The following is a 17,601-nucleotide window of genomic DNA, read 5'->3' as shown; positions in this document are numbered from 1 at the left end:
CCACAAAGCGATCGTAGTCGTAAGTCCCAGTTAAATATGGGAGTTACGATCAGATCACTTTGTGGAACGGGCCACTGCTAACAAACACTGCCTTAAAGTAAGAGTAGAGGGCTTACGTGTTAATGTGGATAATAAGAATCAACAATACTAATGGCTCCGAGCGATTTGACGACCTTTCACTGAAGTGTTAAACCCTCCCAATGTGCACGGAAGAATTGCAGGGTCCACGCGTCGGGTGTGTTGGGCGTTCAGGGTTTGGTTCCGAAAAATCTGGCCGTAATTTGTCGACGCTAATCTTTCATAACCGATCGATGATGACCGACCATAACATGTATATTCCCCTACTTTTCTTAAAGGGCGCGTCATGACGGTACTGAAATGCTGTTCAAAGTGGTGTTCCACACTCACTCTCATATTGGTTGGTTGGTTAGTTTGTTGTTTAACGCCACACTCAGCAATATTCCAGCAATATGACGACGGTATGTAAAAATCGAGTCTGGACCACACAATCCAGTGATTAATATCATGAGCATCGATCCACGGAATTGGGATCGATGACATACATCAACAAAGTCAGCGAGCCTGACCACCCGATCCCGTTAGTCGCCTTTAACGACAAGTATAGTCACCTCTTACGGCAAGCATGGGTTGCTGAAGGCCTATTTTACCCCGGAATCTTCACGGGTCCGCTCACATATGGTAGTTGCATACATTCGTTCGTACGCCTTAAACATCGCTTGCAATAATGTCAGGGTTTTGTGTACTCACAGGATCGTGTAACGTAAACACACACACAAGTAATCTGTCCTTCAGTAAACACTACAACTGGGTCACTTAACCTTATCACCGACGACGATGTTGTTCCATGGCGTCTTGGTGGTGGTAATCGTCTTGTCCTTTTCTGCGCAACACACAGGTAGGTCTTATCAAACCAAATACATCGATTTAGTAATCGACAAAACAAATAGACAGGAGTAATGTGTTGAGATATTATTTGGAAGGACTTCAGGTTCGGGCGGGTTGCTTTTCTTTAGCTATGTACCATCTGTTGTTTCGTGCAAGCCAATCCCATGTATTTAGGGTTAGACCGTCAACAGCTCCATGTAGGTCAGTGTCAGTTATACGGGATTTGTTATCCTTCAGCTTCTACTTCGACATGAGACCCGTGAATAGGTCCCTTCCACTGATTTACCCACCTGAGCTAGCAGTGAGACCGCCTCATCTGTTTCATATTTAAATTTATGCATAAAGTTGGTTGGTTGGTTTGTTGTTTAACGCCGCACTCAGCATTATTCCAGCTATAAGACGGCGGTCTGTAAATAATCGAGTATGGACCAGACAATCCAATGAATATCATGAGCATCGATCCATGCAATTGGGATACGACGACATGCATCAACCAAGTCAGCGAGCCTGATCACCCGATCCCTTTAGTCGCCTCTTATGACAAGGATAGTCTCTTTTTGGGGCAAGCATGGGTTGCTGCATGAAGACCTATTCCTTCCCGAATCTTCACGGTCCCGCCATCTTTTGAGATATTGCTGAGTGCGACGGTATTCAACATATTCAACGAACGAAATATTTTATCCGTTTGTTTTTGTTGTTGTTTTTTTTTTTTTTTTTTTTTGGGGGGGGGGTAAATCTAGGCGACAAGAACGGTTACGTCAGGACTAGCGAGTTTTCACTTTACACAAAATGATGATGGTTGATAACAATCTGAAGGTGGAAGACAAAATAGTCAGATGAAACTTCATTGTGAACATCGTATCTCCTTCATTGTGAATATCGTATTCTCATGATACGGACCCGTGAAGATTCCAGGGTAGGATAGGTCTTCAGCAACCCATGCTTGCCGTAAAAAGGTGACTATGCTTGTCGTAAAAGGCGACTTAAGGGATCGGGTGGTCGGCTCGCTGACTTGGTTAGTGCATGTCATCGATCCAGATTGCATGGATCGACGATCATGATGTAAATCACTGGTGCTGAGTGCGGCGTTAATCAACAAACAAACAAACAAACAAATCTCATGATACGTGATCGTTCGTATTGCTATACGGAATCACGTTCGTATTGCTAAACTGAAGTTATAATGCACGCCCACTTTAGGCTATTGAAACCTGAAACCAAACCTCTGAAATTGTTTGTAAACTACACCGCAGTTGATACTCCTTATGACATTGGAACTGATCCCTTTTCTATCTGACCGCGTCCGCTTCGTAAAGTAGATAGAGAGCGTCTGCACGGAGATCTCTACGGAAGCCTCATAGGGCCATTTCTTTCCTTCTTTTTTTCTTGAAATTTCAAGATACTTAGTTAAAATTTCAACTTAGATTCTTGAAATTTCAAGATACTAAGTTAAAATTTCAACTTAGATTCTTGAAATTATGTTGAAATTTCAAGAATCTAACTTAAAATTTCAACAAAGAAAAACAAATGCCCCTAAAATGATTCCGTAGATCTCAAAGTGAAAGCGCTGTAAAACCGACATTTGTCCGGATTAGTCCTCGCCACTTGAAAGCGAATCACGAAATATCGTGATGATCATTTAACGACGATAGCTTTATGTGTTCTAATACTTTCAAAGTGAAAAGTAGCCATTCCAACCAAAACGAATAATACTTACAGTGTGGTTACAATCCGACTGAATAACGGCTGTATTTAGCTGCATGTGCTGCGTACGTTCATCACCAGTCACGATATGGCTGAAACATTACCCATGTGAAGTTAAACTTAAACTCACTCACTCACCAGCACGAACTGACCCCTGGAGATCCGGGGTAGAATAGGTCTTCAGGAACCCATGTTTGCCACAAAAGGCGACTATGCTTGTCGTAAGATTTTTGTTTGCTTGTTGTTTAACGCCGCACTCAGCTATATGACGGCGGTCTGTAAAATAATCGAGCCTGGACCAGACAATCCAGTGATTGACATCATGTGCATCGATCCACGCATTTGAGATCGATGACATGTATCAACCAAGTCAGCGAGCCTGACCATCCGTTCCTGTTAGCATAGTAGCCTTTAGTAAGAGGCGACTGATGGGATCGGGTGGTCAGGATCGATACTCATGATGTCAATAATTGGATTGTCTGGACCAGTCTTGATTTTTTTACAGACCGCCACCATACAGCTGGAATATTGCTGAGTGCGGCGTTAAACAACAAATAAACAACCAAACCAGCACGAACTGAAAGAAAAACAACATGCAGATGTAGTGTTTGCCTGGTTCACCGCTAAATATAGCCAATTGCAGTCACCTATCTGCCAATCACCCTGATTTTTATTGACAACACGCTAGCTACTTGATATTAGGAACAACGATATTTAGAACAACGTCCAACACCGTCGGGACCCGTGAAGATCCGGGGTAGAATAGGTCTTCAGCAACCCATGCATGCCGTTAAAGGCGACTATGTCTGCCGTAAAAGGCGACTAACGGGATCGGGTGGTAAGGATCGCTAACTTGGTTGATGCATGTCATCGATCCCGACTGCATGGATCGATGCTCTTGATGTCAATCACTGGATTGTCTGCTCCAGACTCAATTACTTACAGACCGCCGTCATATAGCTGGAATATTCGCTAGTGCGGCGTTAAACAACAAACCAACAACCAACCATTTAGTGAACCGACGAGACAAATATGACCAAAGAAATAATTACATGCCTCTTATTTATTCACTTTTGTCAAACTTATCGACATCTATTAGATTTAACTTGAACATTTTAAAGAATGTTCGATTGATTCAATACAAATGAATATATTTCTTAATTTTCAGAGGGTCAGGCTACAGAAGAAACCACTACAACAAAGGTGTATATCTGTTTCTTATTGTTTCTCGTTACATGTACATAATCCATGTACATGTACGTAGATTTCTATATATAAAACGGACCCGTGAAGATTCCGGGAAGAATAGACCTCCAGCAACCCATGCTTGCCGTAAAATTTGACTATGCTTGTCGTAAGAGGCGACACACGGGATCGGGTGGTCAGGCTCGCTGACTTGGTTGATGCATGTCATCGATCCCATTTGCGTGGATCAATGGTCATGATGTCAATCACTGGATTGTCTGGTCCAGACTCGCTTATTTACACAGACCGCCGCCAAAAGGTGGACTATAGCTAGGTGCGGCGTTAAACAACAAACACGCAAACACATATTTAAAACGTCAACGCCAGAGAGTAATCATTCTCGATTACCTTATGTTTTCATCATGTTTTGCTCGCGGCTTTTGGCAAGTATTTTAGTAACACCAAGACCAGCGGACCCTCACACAGCTAAGGTACGCAACTCTGCACGACTAACTGCAATCATACCATAAACCACTTGGCCATCCCCACAACCCCTAATAGTTGCAATGACTTCTTCCCGTCCCTTATATTCTGTTTCGTCGACTTCAAGGTGGTCCGGCTTTGGTTACTGGTGGCCTATAGCCAGTGATTTATGTTGTATAAATGATATTGTAATGTCCAAATATGTTTGATAAAATTTGTTTTTAAATATAGCTTTTCCTTTATGACTCACTTTGTGAATATAATTATCAACTTGGTCTCGTAATAATGGTTGTAATAATGACGATGCGACGTTGCATGTGAACTCGCTCACTCGCGACCCGTTAAGATTCCGGGGTAGAAAAGGTCTTCAGCAACCCATGCTTGCCGTAAAAGGTGACTATGCTTGTTGTAAAAGGCGACTAACGGGATCGGGTGGTCAGGCTCGCTGACTTTGTTGATGCATGTCATCGTATCCCAACTCCGTGGATCGATGCTCATGATGTCAATCACTGGATTGACTGGCCCAGACTCGATTATTTACAGATTGCCGTCATATAGCTGAAATATTGCTGAGTGCGACGTTAATCAAAACCAACCAACCAAATCGCTCACTCGCTCGTTGATTTCACATAATCTAACTCATGATACCTTTCAGGAACTCGAGGATGTTAAATGCCCTCATCTCCCCTGCCCGTTGCCTGGAAACTGCACCCACAAGGTATGGAGTCATTTCTGGTACCACGGAAAGCTCTGCAAGGGATGTCAGTTCTGTGTCAACGGTACCAGCGCAAAGACCTTTGGTAGTTTAGATGAGGTAAATTCATCTTGAACGTTTGTATCTACGTGTAGTTATTGATTATGCTTGTCGTAAGAGGCGACTAACGGGATCGGGTAGTCAGGCTAGCTGACTTGGTTGATGCGTGACATCGTATTGAAATTGCATGCATTGATGCTCAGGTGACGCTACGTTAAGCAACGTCGATCTCGGAGTGCAGTTTGATGGGTTTCTGCAGCTTGACTGAGAGTTTCTTGGGCTTCGGTGCTGCCCCACACTAAAGCCTATTGCTGAGTGCAGCGTTAAACAAGACAAAACACAAAACACACAAACAGCCAAGGATCAGTTACAAGGCACATATGAAAAAAATGTCCAAGTATTTGTTTTGATTGTTTATTGTTTAAACAATTCTAGTTGGCTCGAAGTTGTCTCCTCTCCCTCTCTAGTGCTTAAGTCTACCTGCAATATCTGAATGAATTTGTACACATTTTGATTATTTGTGACCTCGCCCCACTGCTTCGTGACAAAGTCATCTTTAGTGTTGATGACGGGACCCGTGAAGATCCGGGGTAGAATAGGTCTTCTGCAACCCATGCTTGCCGTAAAAGGCGACTGACTGGATCAGATGGTCAGACTCGCTGACTTGGTTGATGCATGACATTGATCCCAATTGCGTTGATATCAATAACTGGATTGTCTTGCGCAGACTCGAGTATTTACAGACCGCCGTCATAAAGCTGGAATATTGCCGAGTGCAAACAAACAAACATGGAGAATCCACTCAGTTGCGAATTGTTTAGTTTGGATGACGACTTGGTTTGTCGTTTTTTTATCGTCCGTTTTACGGTATTTCTCTTTTTCAAATTTAATTTTGGTCACTATTAGTGATTAAGTGTCCCCTGAAGTGTCCCCTGAGGTATTCAAATCCACAAATTGTGAGTTTGAGCAATATTTCAGCCATATCCTGACGAGAAATTATAGATTTTTTATAAATAAATATATTTAAACTAAATGAAAACCTGTCATCGATGGACAGTAAAATTACTAGAATATCACAGATAAATATTTAAAACTGTAAAATGATATCACTTAAGTAACGGTACAATATGAAAAAGAGCTATAGATCGCCAGCAGCTGAAGGTAGATCACCATGTCAGGGTCCCTGGGGACTTACAGTACTTTTGCTACCTGCATGGACCCCAGTCGGATTTACATCATCCCTTCCGCTGTTGGCGATTAATGACAAATTTAGCCAAAGTTAAATGAACATATATACTTCGATTAAAATTGTGGTGGAAAAACAATTACTTTGAATGACGAGGTCTGATATACCCTTGGGGGACAATCATTTTACACTACTTCAACCCCCATCAAGGGTAAAGCCACCAACAATCTCAGTTAACAAGTTTCTCTATACCAATTCTAAAATATTTATTAATTACAAAACATATATCTCAAAATTTATTTAATAATTCTATTTCTTTAAAAAAAAAAAAAAAAAAAATGAGAACTTACGTGCTAAAAAAGAAGAAACTTCGAAATAGTTATCCCTTGTGATGGAAAATTCAATACAGTCAAGCAGGTTATGCTTGGCTGTGATTCTTTCATCACAAGGGATGCAGAATGGAGGACCCTCACCTTTTAACAAATATTCATGAGTATATCGAGAATGGCCAATACGACATCGTCTTAATACGACCTCTTCAAATCTGGATTGACAACCCAAGTAGGTATAACCAATAGTTACTTTTATTGCATGTAATTTAGTTATACCCACTTGGTTGTCCAACTTAAGCTGTACATCGATATCTGTATGTACTATGGAACAGGACGTGAAGTGTCCCCGACTGCCTTGTCCCCCTCCACCTCGCACCAACTGCTCACGCACAGCTTGGAGCTTCTTCTGGTATCATGGCAAGTTTTGCAAGGGTTGCCAGTACTGTGTCATCGTCCACGGATCAGATCGCACAGACACCTTGACACAGGTACATTTATGTTGTATACTGACCAACTAGGTGATGCTGGGGGCACGGGAGGCCCAGTCGTCTAAGGCGCCGCGATTTGCTCTGCAGAGTTGCGACCCTTGGGAACGCCAGAAACCTATGATTGTGGGTTCGAATCCCGGTTCGCCCCGATTATGTTTCTAGGTTTGTCAGCACCATACCAGTGCTCTTGGGTTTCACCGAAGTGGTAAACGTCTGAAACCTGCATCACTTCGGGCTTTCCTCCCACATTAAGCTGACACGCCGTGATATAACTGGAATACTGTTAAAAGCGGCGTTAAACCCAACTCACTCACTCACTAGGTGACGCTTATGCTGTCATCGTGCTACTGCCCAGGAAACATGACGGGTGTACGCAGTAGAATCTCACTAGCTCTGCTGGTCCAGAAAGCCCACCTTCCAGGTGAATGGTTCAAGATAGTATACTCAACCTAACTATTAAAGGGTCGTCCACATGGATATGAATGGTAAAGTTGATGCCAACAAAATGTTCATGGTCACAAAACACTCGAACACAACCAATTGTCATTATCTGCACTTTCAACTGGAGGGATGGACTGATCGTTTCCAAACCTCATCAACGGTACAGTTTTATAACAGGCACTTGCAACAATGAGTCTATTTCTAAGCACTGTACATCATGCCAGATGCTCCATACGGGTAATATAGTCAATGTCAGGTGGCAGCACCTTCAGAATGTTATTGGGAGAATATGGCAGCGGTGCCAAACCAAAGGGACTGTCTCATATGCTCGTTTGTAATAAATTTGGAAATAATACACTCATTGTTTTACCAAATTATGTGTGGCAATCGTGTTTTCAGTCCAATATAAAACCGGTGATTCTTCAATAGTTGCGCGAAGTATATGACAGTTGCAATACGATAACACACACGGCTAATCTGTATATATGATTTTGTGCATCTACGTTATAGGACGTGAAGTGTCCCCATCTACCTTGCCCACTTCCCGCCAACTGCACACGTAAAGCCTGGAGCTTCTTCTGGTATCACGGAATGTTTTGCAAGGGTTGTCAGAACTGTATACCGGAGGATACCGAAACAGGTCTCACTGACAGTGCTGCTAAGGTACGTGTTTTTTTATATTTTTGTTTAACGCCCCTCAGCAATATTCCAGCCAAATGACGGAGGCGTGTATATGATCTGACTCGAATCGCCGCAGGGGAAATGTACATGAGTGGGTGAGTATGGTTTTTATAACGCTTTTAGCAATATTCCAGCAATATCACGGCGGGGGACACCAGAAATGGGCTTCACACATTTTACCCATGTCGGGAATCGAACCTGTGTCTTCGGCGTGACGAGCGAACGCTTTAACCAATACGCTACCCGACCGCCCCAGCTGTACATTAACTGTGTGCAACACTCGATTTCGGGGACATAAATTGTAAACTTTGAATATATTCCTTTAAGAGGCTTGAAAAGTGTTATATCGATTCACGCAATTGAAATACGATAACATGAAATGAACCAAGTCAGCGGGTAAACCCGATCCATTTATTCGCCTCTCTCGCCAAGCATGGGTTGCTGTACCTATATCATCACCCAGAATCCCCAAGGGATTGTTCGGTGTATTTTAAAGTGGTTCATTATTAGGTTTTGTATTAGAGACGTACTTAATTAAGTAATGAAATATGTCTGTCTTATGACTACTTGTCATGAAACAAGCATTTGGTTAATTGAAACTATACTTAACATGGCAGGCTGCTCTGTCACGGTTGATCAGCCTAGAGATATGTGGTAAACACTGAGATAAACTAGAATGTTACATGATTTAAATGATCCCTGTAAAATACATTCGTCAAAGGTACAAGGACAGTTCCATCAGCCACGGGGTGGACAATCCAACACTTCTTTGTGAGAGGTTAAAAGGGAACCCCAAACACAGTCGAGGACTTAAAATAGAATCGGAATCGGACAGGTTTTCATAAACATGCGATAATCCCTTTGCATACTCACAGTTAACGTCACATTGTTTGGTGCCCCTCAATAATTTAATATTATATTAAGAATACAGTGACAAATATATAAGAGATGACAGTGTGTTCTGCATCAGAATCACCAACACCAGACAGTGGGCATGGCAATATCTGTTACAGGATGTGAAATGTCCACATCTCCCCTGCCCATTCCCTGGCAACTGCACCCACAAGGTGTGGAGTCATTTCTGGTACCACGGCAAGCTGTGCAAGGGATGTCAGTTCTGTGTCAACGGTACCAGCACCACGACAGACGATGCTGCCTCTGACGTAAGTACTAAACCAGAACAAGCAGACCCACATGCGCGCACGTGTGCACGTCGCTGCATAAGTGCAGTAATCTTGAATGCGACCTCAAATCCGATTTTACATTTAATGCAATAAAGAAAACCTAGCATTCATAGAAGAATGAAACATTTCATTTTCTGATCTTTTTTGTGTTCAAAGACTTAACCTTTTGAACTCTTTGATTGTTAATATTTTCTAAGACTCTTTTTTTTTGTTTAACGCGGATTATTAGCCAAACTCAGCATGAATGTTTGAAAATGAATGGCAATAACTAAACATTTCTATAACTTTGAAAACAGTAGAAAACCATGGTCGGAAGTAATTACAATTACACCGTTGGCGATCAGTTCATTTTCGTAAAAAGGCAAGGTTTTTGTCCGATGTCTTGCTATCATGTTAGCTATCATGGACAAAGCAATAGCCCTCTGAGGCAGGATATCTCCATTCCAAGACTTCAAAAAATCGGGAACGGTTTGATGTGAAAATTATTGTCAACCCCGATTAAGTCTGTTGACATCAAAGTGAAGCTTAAGGACAGGTGGACTCCATGAGGATGTCGGTGTTCTGAGATGGAAGCTAAACACAGAACTAACATGAGGGAAATAGGCTTTGGGTTTGCGTCCATAATAAAACAAACATAACTATAACAAACTTTAAATGTTCCGCTAAAATACTTTACATCGGAGCAGAGGTAGTTTGGTGGAAATGTTTGTATTTTAGCCTGAGCACAGAAATCCAACATAAATGTACACCTGTGTGAACGGAGTGTGGCCAGTGGCATGGATAAGCGTTCGCTTATAACGACGATTTCCGTCATGTGTGAATCCCTTATGTTTGGCGAAATATGACTTATTCAAAGCTGCGTAAAACCATACCATTCACTCATCAATTGTGGAAGGTGGGTGAAATATACATAAAAGCGGAATGTATCTCAGAAACACGCATGAAGATACATGCAGACACAGACACAGACACATGCGGGGGCACGGGTGGCCCAGTCGCCTGAAGAGCCGCAATTATCTGTCCAGAGTTGCTTCATGTAGGCACAGCAGAAAGCTATGATTGTGGGTTCGAAACCCAGTTCGCCTAGATTAGGTTTCTAGGTTTGTCAGCACCTTCCCCGTGGTTTTGGGCTTTCAGTAAAGCTTTAAACGTCTGAGAGGTGCATCACTTCGGGCTTTTCTCCCACATTAGGCTGACACGCCGTGATGTTACTTGCCTACTGTTCAAAGTGGCGTTAAAATCCAGCTCACTTTCTCACAAACCCGTGAAGATCCTGGGTAGATAGTCGGATAGTAAAAGTGGGGTTAAGTAAATACAATTAGTTAGGATTTCGCAGCTTTATTAGTTGACACTATTCAGACACCCACAAACCCCCAGAAGATACGGGAAAGAATAGGTCTTCAGCAACCCATGCTTGCCGTTAAAGGTGACCATGCTTGCCGTAAGAGGCGACTAACGGGTTCGGTGGTCAGGCTGTCTGACTTGGTTGATGCATGTCATCGTATCCCAATTGTGTGGGGCCAGTGAAGATACAGGGTAGATTAGGTCCTCAGCTGCCCATGCCTGTCTTAGAGGCGACTATGCTTGTCGTAAGAGGCGACTAACGGGATAGGGTCGTCAGGTTCGGTGACTTGGTTTATGCATGTCATCGATCCAAATTTCGTGGATCGATGCTCATGATGTCAATGACTGGTTTGTCCGGTCCAGACTCGATTAACAAACCGCCGTCATGTAGCTGGAATATTGCTGAGTGCAGCGTTAAACAACAAACATACAAACTAAACACATATCAAATGTCATTACAGTTTGTACAAACATGACCATGTGAGTGAGAGAGTTAGTATGGTTTTACGCCGGTTTTGGCAATATTCCAGCAATATCACGCCGGGGGATACCAGAAATGGGCTTTATACATTGTACCCATGTCGGGAATCGAACCCGGGTCTTCGGCGTGACGAGCGAACGCTTTAACCACAAGGCCACCCGACCGCCCCACATGTACATGTAATGGCCATACTTGACGTTTCATATTGAAATCAGATTCGAACCTCTTAAGCATGGTGAGAAGAATCATATGCAATTTCATTGGTCCATTGGTTTCTGAGGAGATGAGGTTCATAATGCGAGGTAATGCAGTTCAGGAGAATTCAGTAGTTTCGTCAAGGTGACCGAGAATGGCCGAAAAAAATGTTTTTAATATAAATTTAGTTGTCGTGGCGGCCATATTGAAAATCGGATTAGACCAAACTTGAACAAACTGGGGTGTCGTCATTGGTGGGAACAAGTATTTGGTACTTCAGCCTCATTGGTTGAATTGTTTCTGAGACGGACAATGGACAAACAGACCTTGACATTCTCCCGCACCGGTGCGTCATTTTAAATCCTACGCAGCGGGCACGGGTGACCCAGTCGTCTAAGGCGCCGCGATTCGCTGTGCAGAGTTGCGTCCCTCAGACACGCCAGAAACCTATGATTGTGGGTTCGAATCCCGGTTCGCCCCGATTATGTTTCTAGGTTTGTCAGCACCATACCCGTGCTCGTGGGTTTCACCGAAGTGGTAAACGTCTGAGACCTGCATCACTTCGGGCTTTCCTCCCACATTAAGCTGACACGCCGTGATATAACTGGAATACTGTTAAAACCGGCGTTAAACCCAACTCACTCACACACTCACTAAATCCTACGCATCAATATTTGTTATTGCCAGACAAAAATTCTTTTCAAATTCCCCGCGTTGTATGAAGCATACTCTGTTATCCAAACAATACAATGCTTGACACTTGACCTTGAATTAAAGGGCCGAGTTCGATGTTTGCCCAGTTGTGTTTGTTGGTTTCATGGTGGAAAAAAAACATGAAGGGTTCCTCCCTCCTCAGTTGTGACAAGCATGTGCCCGAGAAATCTTTTTTTATGCAACCTTAATATTTTACAGACGCGTCCAAGTTGCCCCCATCTACCCTGCCCACCGCCTTTCCCGAACTGTGCCAGGTTTGAGTGGACTCACTTCACCTACGAGGGCAAGGTGTGCCGTGGGTGTCAGATGTGTGTGTACTGGAACATATCCACGCAGGCTGCCAGACAGGTAGGCCGTGGAATAATCAATGTCTCGTTAATCCAGACTGTACCAATACGAGTATTTAGCACATTTCTGGATTAATGAACCACCGGATCGATGTAAGTTCAAGTCAAGGCCATGTACCTTTGTTTCCTTTATATTAGCTACTGTGAAAAATCGCGTCCTGAAAACATTTTGGTTGCTTTGTTGTTTTACGCTCACTAAGCAGTATTCAAGTGATTGATATCACGAGCATCAATTTGGGTCGATGACATGCTTCAACCAAGTCAGCGAGCCTGACTACCCGATCCCGTTAGTTGACTGTTACAAGCATAGTCGCATTTTTGTATATGACACAGTGTGACATATTTAATTGATATACTGAACAAGATTCGATTATCTAATGACTTACTTTGGAAATGTTCAGTGATAATATTTATTCGAATAACTTTTTAATTATATCTCTGCTTATTTGCGTCTTGTCAGATGACTTAGCACGTGTTGTTTGTTCGTTGTTATCTGGGGGCACGGGTGGCCCAGTCGTCTAAGGCGCCGCGATTCGCTGTGCAGAGTTGCGTCCCTTAGGCACGCCAGAAACCTATAATTGTGGGTTCGAATCCCGGTTCGCCCCGATTATGTTTCTAGGTTTGTCAGCACCATACCCGTGCTCGTGGGTTTCACCGAAGTGGTAAAGGTCTAAGACCTGCATCACTTCGGGCTTTCCTCCCACATTAAGCTGACACGCCGTGATATAACTGGAATACTGTTAAAAGCGGCGTTAAACACAACTCACTCACTCACTCGTTGTTATCTCAGTTCTCCAGCTGTAGGGCCACCCAATGATGCCAGCAATATTCTAGCCATATGACGGCGGTCTGTAAATAATCGAGTCTGGACCAGACAATCCAGTGATTAACATCATGAGCATCGACCCACCCAATTGGGATACGATGACATACATCAACCAAGTTAGAGAGCCTGACCACCCGATCCCGTCAGTCGCCTCTTAAGACAAGCATAGTCGCCTTTTATGGCAGGCATGGGTTGCTGAAGACCTATTATTCTACTCCGGATCTTCACGGGTCTATTTTTTATAAGATGGGACAAGATAAGAATAACCCCACACTTCGTTTGACATTAAACTTTTGAAGATAATGATCAAGTCACTTTGGATTTCCTCAAAACATCAATTATACGCCGTGGGGATTCCTTGTCAGTATTGGTCTCCACAAAACTATGCTGGTCGACCTTGAGGCGACGAAATGGGTCGGATGGTCTGGCTCGCTGACTTGATGCATGTTATAGTATCCTATTCCGTAGGTCAATGAACACGATGTCAGTCACTGTATTGTCAACACTCAAATATTTACAGACCGACATCATGTGGCTGGAATATTGCCGAGCGCGGCGCAAAACATCAAACAAAACAAAGCAAACAAACCAAAACTTACTAACACAGCCACTGTGATACAGTTACAGTGTTATGAGTTTAGAAACACTGTTTTGTTTTATCATGTAATATTCATTAAAGGTTTGACTTTTTGTTCTGCCGTAAGGTCCACCTCGAGTGCCCTGTGTTCAAGTGCCCCGCCCCTGGCCAGTGTGACACGCCCTACTCCATCCACGAAGTGACCATCCCCGGAGTCTCACACAAATGCCCAGGATGCCCGTACTGTCCATCCGAGTCAAGTCCGGTCAAACGATTAGTAAGTCCCCGAATACTTGGCGTGATCACCAGATCCTTATAGTGCGATGACTTGTCATCACTGACCCGCGTCATTTACTGACCTTGTCGTAAAAGGCGACTAACGGGATCGGGTGGTCAGGCTCGCTGTAAATAATCGAGTCAGGACCAGACAATCCAGTGATTGACATCATGAGCATCGATGCACGCAATTGGGATACGATGACATGAAACAACCAAGTCAGCTAGTCTGACCACCCGATCCCATTAGTCATCGTATCTCAAATGCTTGGATCGGTGTTCATGATGTCAATGACTGAATTGTCCATTTGAGAATCAATTATTTACAGACCGCATTAATTAAGCTGGAATATCGTGAGCGCGGCTTCAGGACAACGAACAGTGGTGTGCCAGTCGGTAGTAACATGAAACGTTTGGGATATTTTACGACACTTCCCGAAGACTCAAGTAACACTGAGCTCCAAGACTGAGCCTCTGACACTATATATAGCAGCATGGGGATTAGCACCAGGAGGTTCAACACACCACCTTTCGGTAACACTGGAAAGACTATAAATCATGTCTTCTATCATTGATATTGATATAAGTAAGCTTTGCATCGACTAGGCGCAGGTGTGGAATACGTCTTCAGCTGATCTGTCCCTGAAACGTTTCAGAAACATGACAGTTGTACATTTAGTTTGTGTTAGTTGACGGACTAGATCTCTGCGTTAAATCAACCAAGGTCAAAGGGCGGAAGAGAGAGGATGCCCAGTGGCCCAGTCGTCTAAGGCGCCGCGATTCGCTGTGCAGAGTTGCGTCCTTTGGGCACGGCAGAAACCTATGATTGTAGGTTCGAATTCCGGTTCGCCCCGATTATGTTTCTAGGTTTGTCAGCACCATACCCGTGCTCGTGGATTTCACCGACGTGGTAAACGTCTGAGACCTGCATCACTTCGGGCTTTCCTCCCACATTAAGCTGACACGCCGCGATATAACTGGGATAATGTTAAAAGCGGCGTTAAACCTCATTCACTCACTCACTCACTGAGCCAGACAGTCCAGTGATTGTTGTGAGAAACGATCGACGCCGTCGGGGTACGACAGGACAGGATATAAACAAAATCAACGAGCCTGACCATCCAATCCATTTGGTCGCCTTTCACGTCAGCATATATATTGCGGGGGAATACTTATTATCATTAAGGGTCAATCGGTTGACCAGAGATGTATGGGATACAGAGGGAGAGGGGATTGGTTGGTTGGTTGGTTTGTTGTTTAACGCCGCACTCAGCGATATTCCAGCTATATGACGGCGGTCTGTAAATAATTGAATCTGGACCAGACAATCCAGTGATTCATATCATCAGCATCGATCCATGCAGTTGGGATCGATGACATGCATCAACCAAGTCAGCGAGCCTGACCACCGATCCCGTTAGTCGCCTTTTACGGCAAGCATGGGTTGCTGAAGACCTATTCTACCCCGGAATCTTCACGGGTCAGATGGGATCTGGAACATATACATGTTGACAAATGCAAGATACCATTAACATTTCCCGTTCTTTGTATCCAGCTTGCATCGTGCCCCGACGTGAGTTGTGCTGAACCTGGGCCATGTGACCGTCCCTTGAAGACGTCGACCCTCGACATTGACGGCCATGGCTGCCCAGGCTGTGCCTACTGCCCTCAGTAGAACTAGGGTGGACATACACCTTCGTTGTCAACGACAGAAATAAATTTAATGAAACATGAACACAACTCCTCTATTTACACACTCCTTTTACATGGACACCCGATTGCGGGATAGAGCAGGTCGTGACAAATGGAAATGTGACGTCGCATCTGCAATATCTCCGCAATAAAGTGACATTAACACGTTAGACATTAAGAAAAGGCATATACAGAAGGGCAGTTATGTGTCTGTTATTTAACGCCGCACTCAGCAACATTCCATCTGTAGGACTGCGGTCTGTAAATAACCAAGACAATTTCAAATGATTAAGGTCATGAACATAGATCTACGCAAGTTGGATACGATGACATGCACCAACCAGGTCAACGAGCTTGACCACTCGATCCCGTTAGTCGGATGTTATTGTAAGCAAGGCTTCAAGACCAACTCTTACTCTTACTCATCAGGACATGCATCAACCAAGTTGGCGCCCATCACTCGGATCTTCACGAGGGGAAGAACCAATAGGATAATGTTGGTACACCTGGCGGCTGCATTCAGTGAGACCCGTAAGGACCCAGGGTACAATAGGTATTCAAGCAACCGATGCATGCCTTAAAAGGAGAATGTGCTTGTCGTAAGGGGCTACTGACGGGATCGTGTGGTCAGGCTCGCTGACTTGGTTGATGCATGTAATCGATCCCAATTGCGTGGATCGATGCTCCTGATATTAATCACTGGATTGTCTTGTCCAGACTCGATTATTTACATATAGCTGGAATATTGCTGAGTGCTGTAACAAAACAACAAACCAACCAACCAACCTTTGATCATTTGTTCAATTTTGTCCAACTGCACATGAAGATCATAGTCTGTGGCCATATTAAAGACCTCTTCCCGGGAGTAGTCATATCTGTCATTGTACAGCTCCACTCCGCACAAGATTATAGGTTCCCAGGAACCGACGAGGGGTGATTGATGAACCATGAGCCCCTCACAGACACCCTCGACCCAAACACAATAATATTATCAATTTTATTCAACATAATCCCCTTCCACTTTGATATACTTTTGCCAACGATATGGAGGGGTTATATCCCAGTTTCGAAGAAGCCTTTCTCTTGACTGTCCATAAAGTTCTTCAAAGCTCCTATGACGTCGTTGGAATGGGTTCCCGCTAAAGCTTTCTTTATGTTTGGGAACAGATGGATGTCTGATGGAGCCAAATCAGGAGAATTTTGTTTGGACTCAGGTTTCATCCACCATAAAAAAATACTGCAAGCTCATCACAAGATATGTTATGCCTTGATCGCTTTTGATCAGATGTCAGAAGGTTTGAAACCGAACGAGCTGATATTTTCTTCTTTGCCAACGTTACTGTGATAATGGAATGTACTCTCCCATGGGAATTGCCTCCTGAACTAGCAATACGACGCTCAATCATTCGCCGGTCGAACATCGCAATATCAAGTATTCTCTGGATCATTCTGGTGATGCTGACGTCACAGGCCTTCCGGGACGGAATTGTCTTCAAGGCTCTTACTTCCACGCCAACCCATGCTTGCCGTAAAAGGCTAATAACAGGATCGGGTGTTCAGGCTCACTGACAGGGATGATGCTTGAAAATTGCTGAGTGCGGCGTAAAACAACAAGCCAACCAACATGCTATTAAGGACTATCTCACCCTTTTCCCACCGATCCCTTATCGCAAACTAGTTGTAGTTGTAGAGTGAACGTGTAGTGTCCTGTATGTATTTAGCCTGCTGCAATAATCTTGTACCAACTGTCTTACCGTGTCATCAAATGTTTACTTCCTCTGGAACAGATTAGAGAGTTGGTCATG

General features: G+C 43.7%; 1 protein-coding gene across 1 annotated transcript; it reads left to right on the top strand.

The window, feature by feature from the left end:
- The first annotated feature begins 814 nt into the window (after nucleotides 1-814).
- LOC139464265 (uncharacterized) lies at nucleotides 815-15,855 on the top strand. The gene is made up of 8 exons (XM_071245788.1): nucleotides 815-916; nucleotides 3,779-3,813; nucleotides 4,934-5,092; nucleotides 7,990-8,142; nucleotides 9,174-9,323; nucleotides 12,277-12,426; nucleotides 13,956-14,105; nucleotides 15,660-15,855. The coding sequence occupies exons 1-8, from the start codon at nucleotides 856-858 to the stop codon at nucleotides 15,777-15,779; spliced, it is 978 nt and encodes a 325-aa protein (XP_071101889.1). The 5' UTR covers nucleotides 815-855; the 3' UTR covers nucleotides 15,780-15,855.
- Nucleotides 15,856-17,601: the final 1,746 nt, after the last annotated feature.

This window comes from Haliotis cracherodii, unplaced genomic scaffold (assembly GCF_022045235.1).
Source record: "Haliotis cracherodii isolate W230 unplaced genomic scaffold, xgHalCrac1.p SCAF_17, whole genome shotgun sequence".
Taxonomy (NCBI): domain Eukaryota; kingdom Metazoa; phylum Mollusca; class Gastropoda; order Lepetellida; family Haliotidae; genus Haliotis; species Haliotis cracherodii.
The sequence above is the reverse complement of the archived record's forward strand: the minus strand, read 5'-3'. Positions and strand labels throughout refer to the sequence as shown.

Bases quoted from the DNA above. Each gene is read 5' to 3' on its own strand.
- LOC139464265 (XM_071245788.1), top strand. From the start codon at position 856: ATGTTGTTCCATGGCGTCTTGGTGGTGGTAATCGTCTTGTCCTTTTCT. The intron at 917-3,778 runs GTAGGTCTTATC...CTTAATTTTCAG, and splicing joins CTTTTCTGCGCAACACACAG to AGGGTCAGGCTACAGAAGAA. The intron at 9,324-12,276 runs GTAAGTACTAAA...AATATTTTACAG, and splicing joins CAGACGATGCTGCCTCTGAC to ACGCGTCCAAGTTGCCCCCA.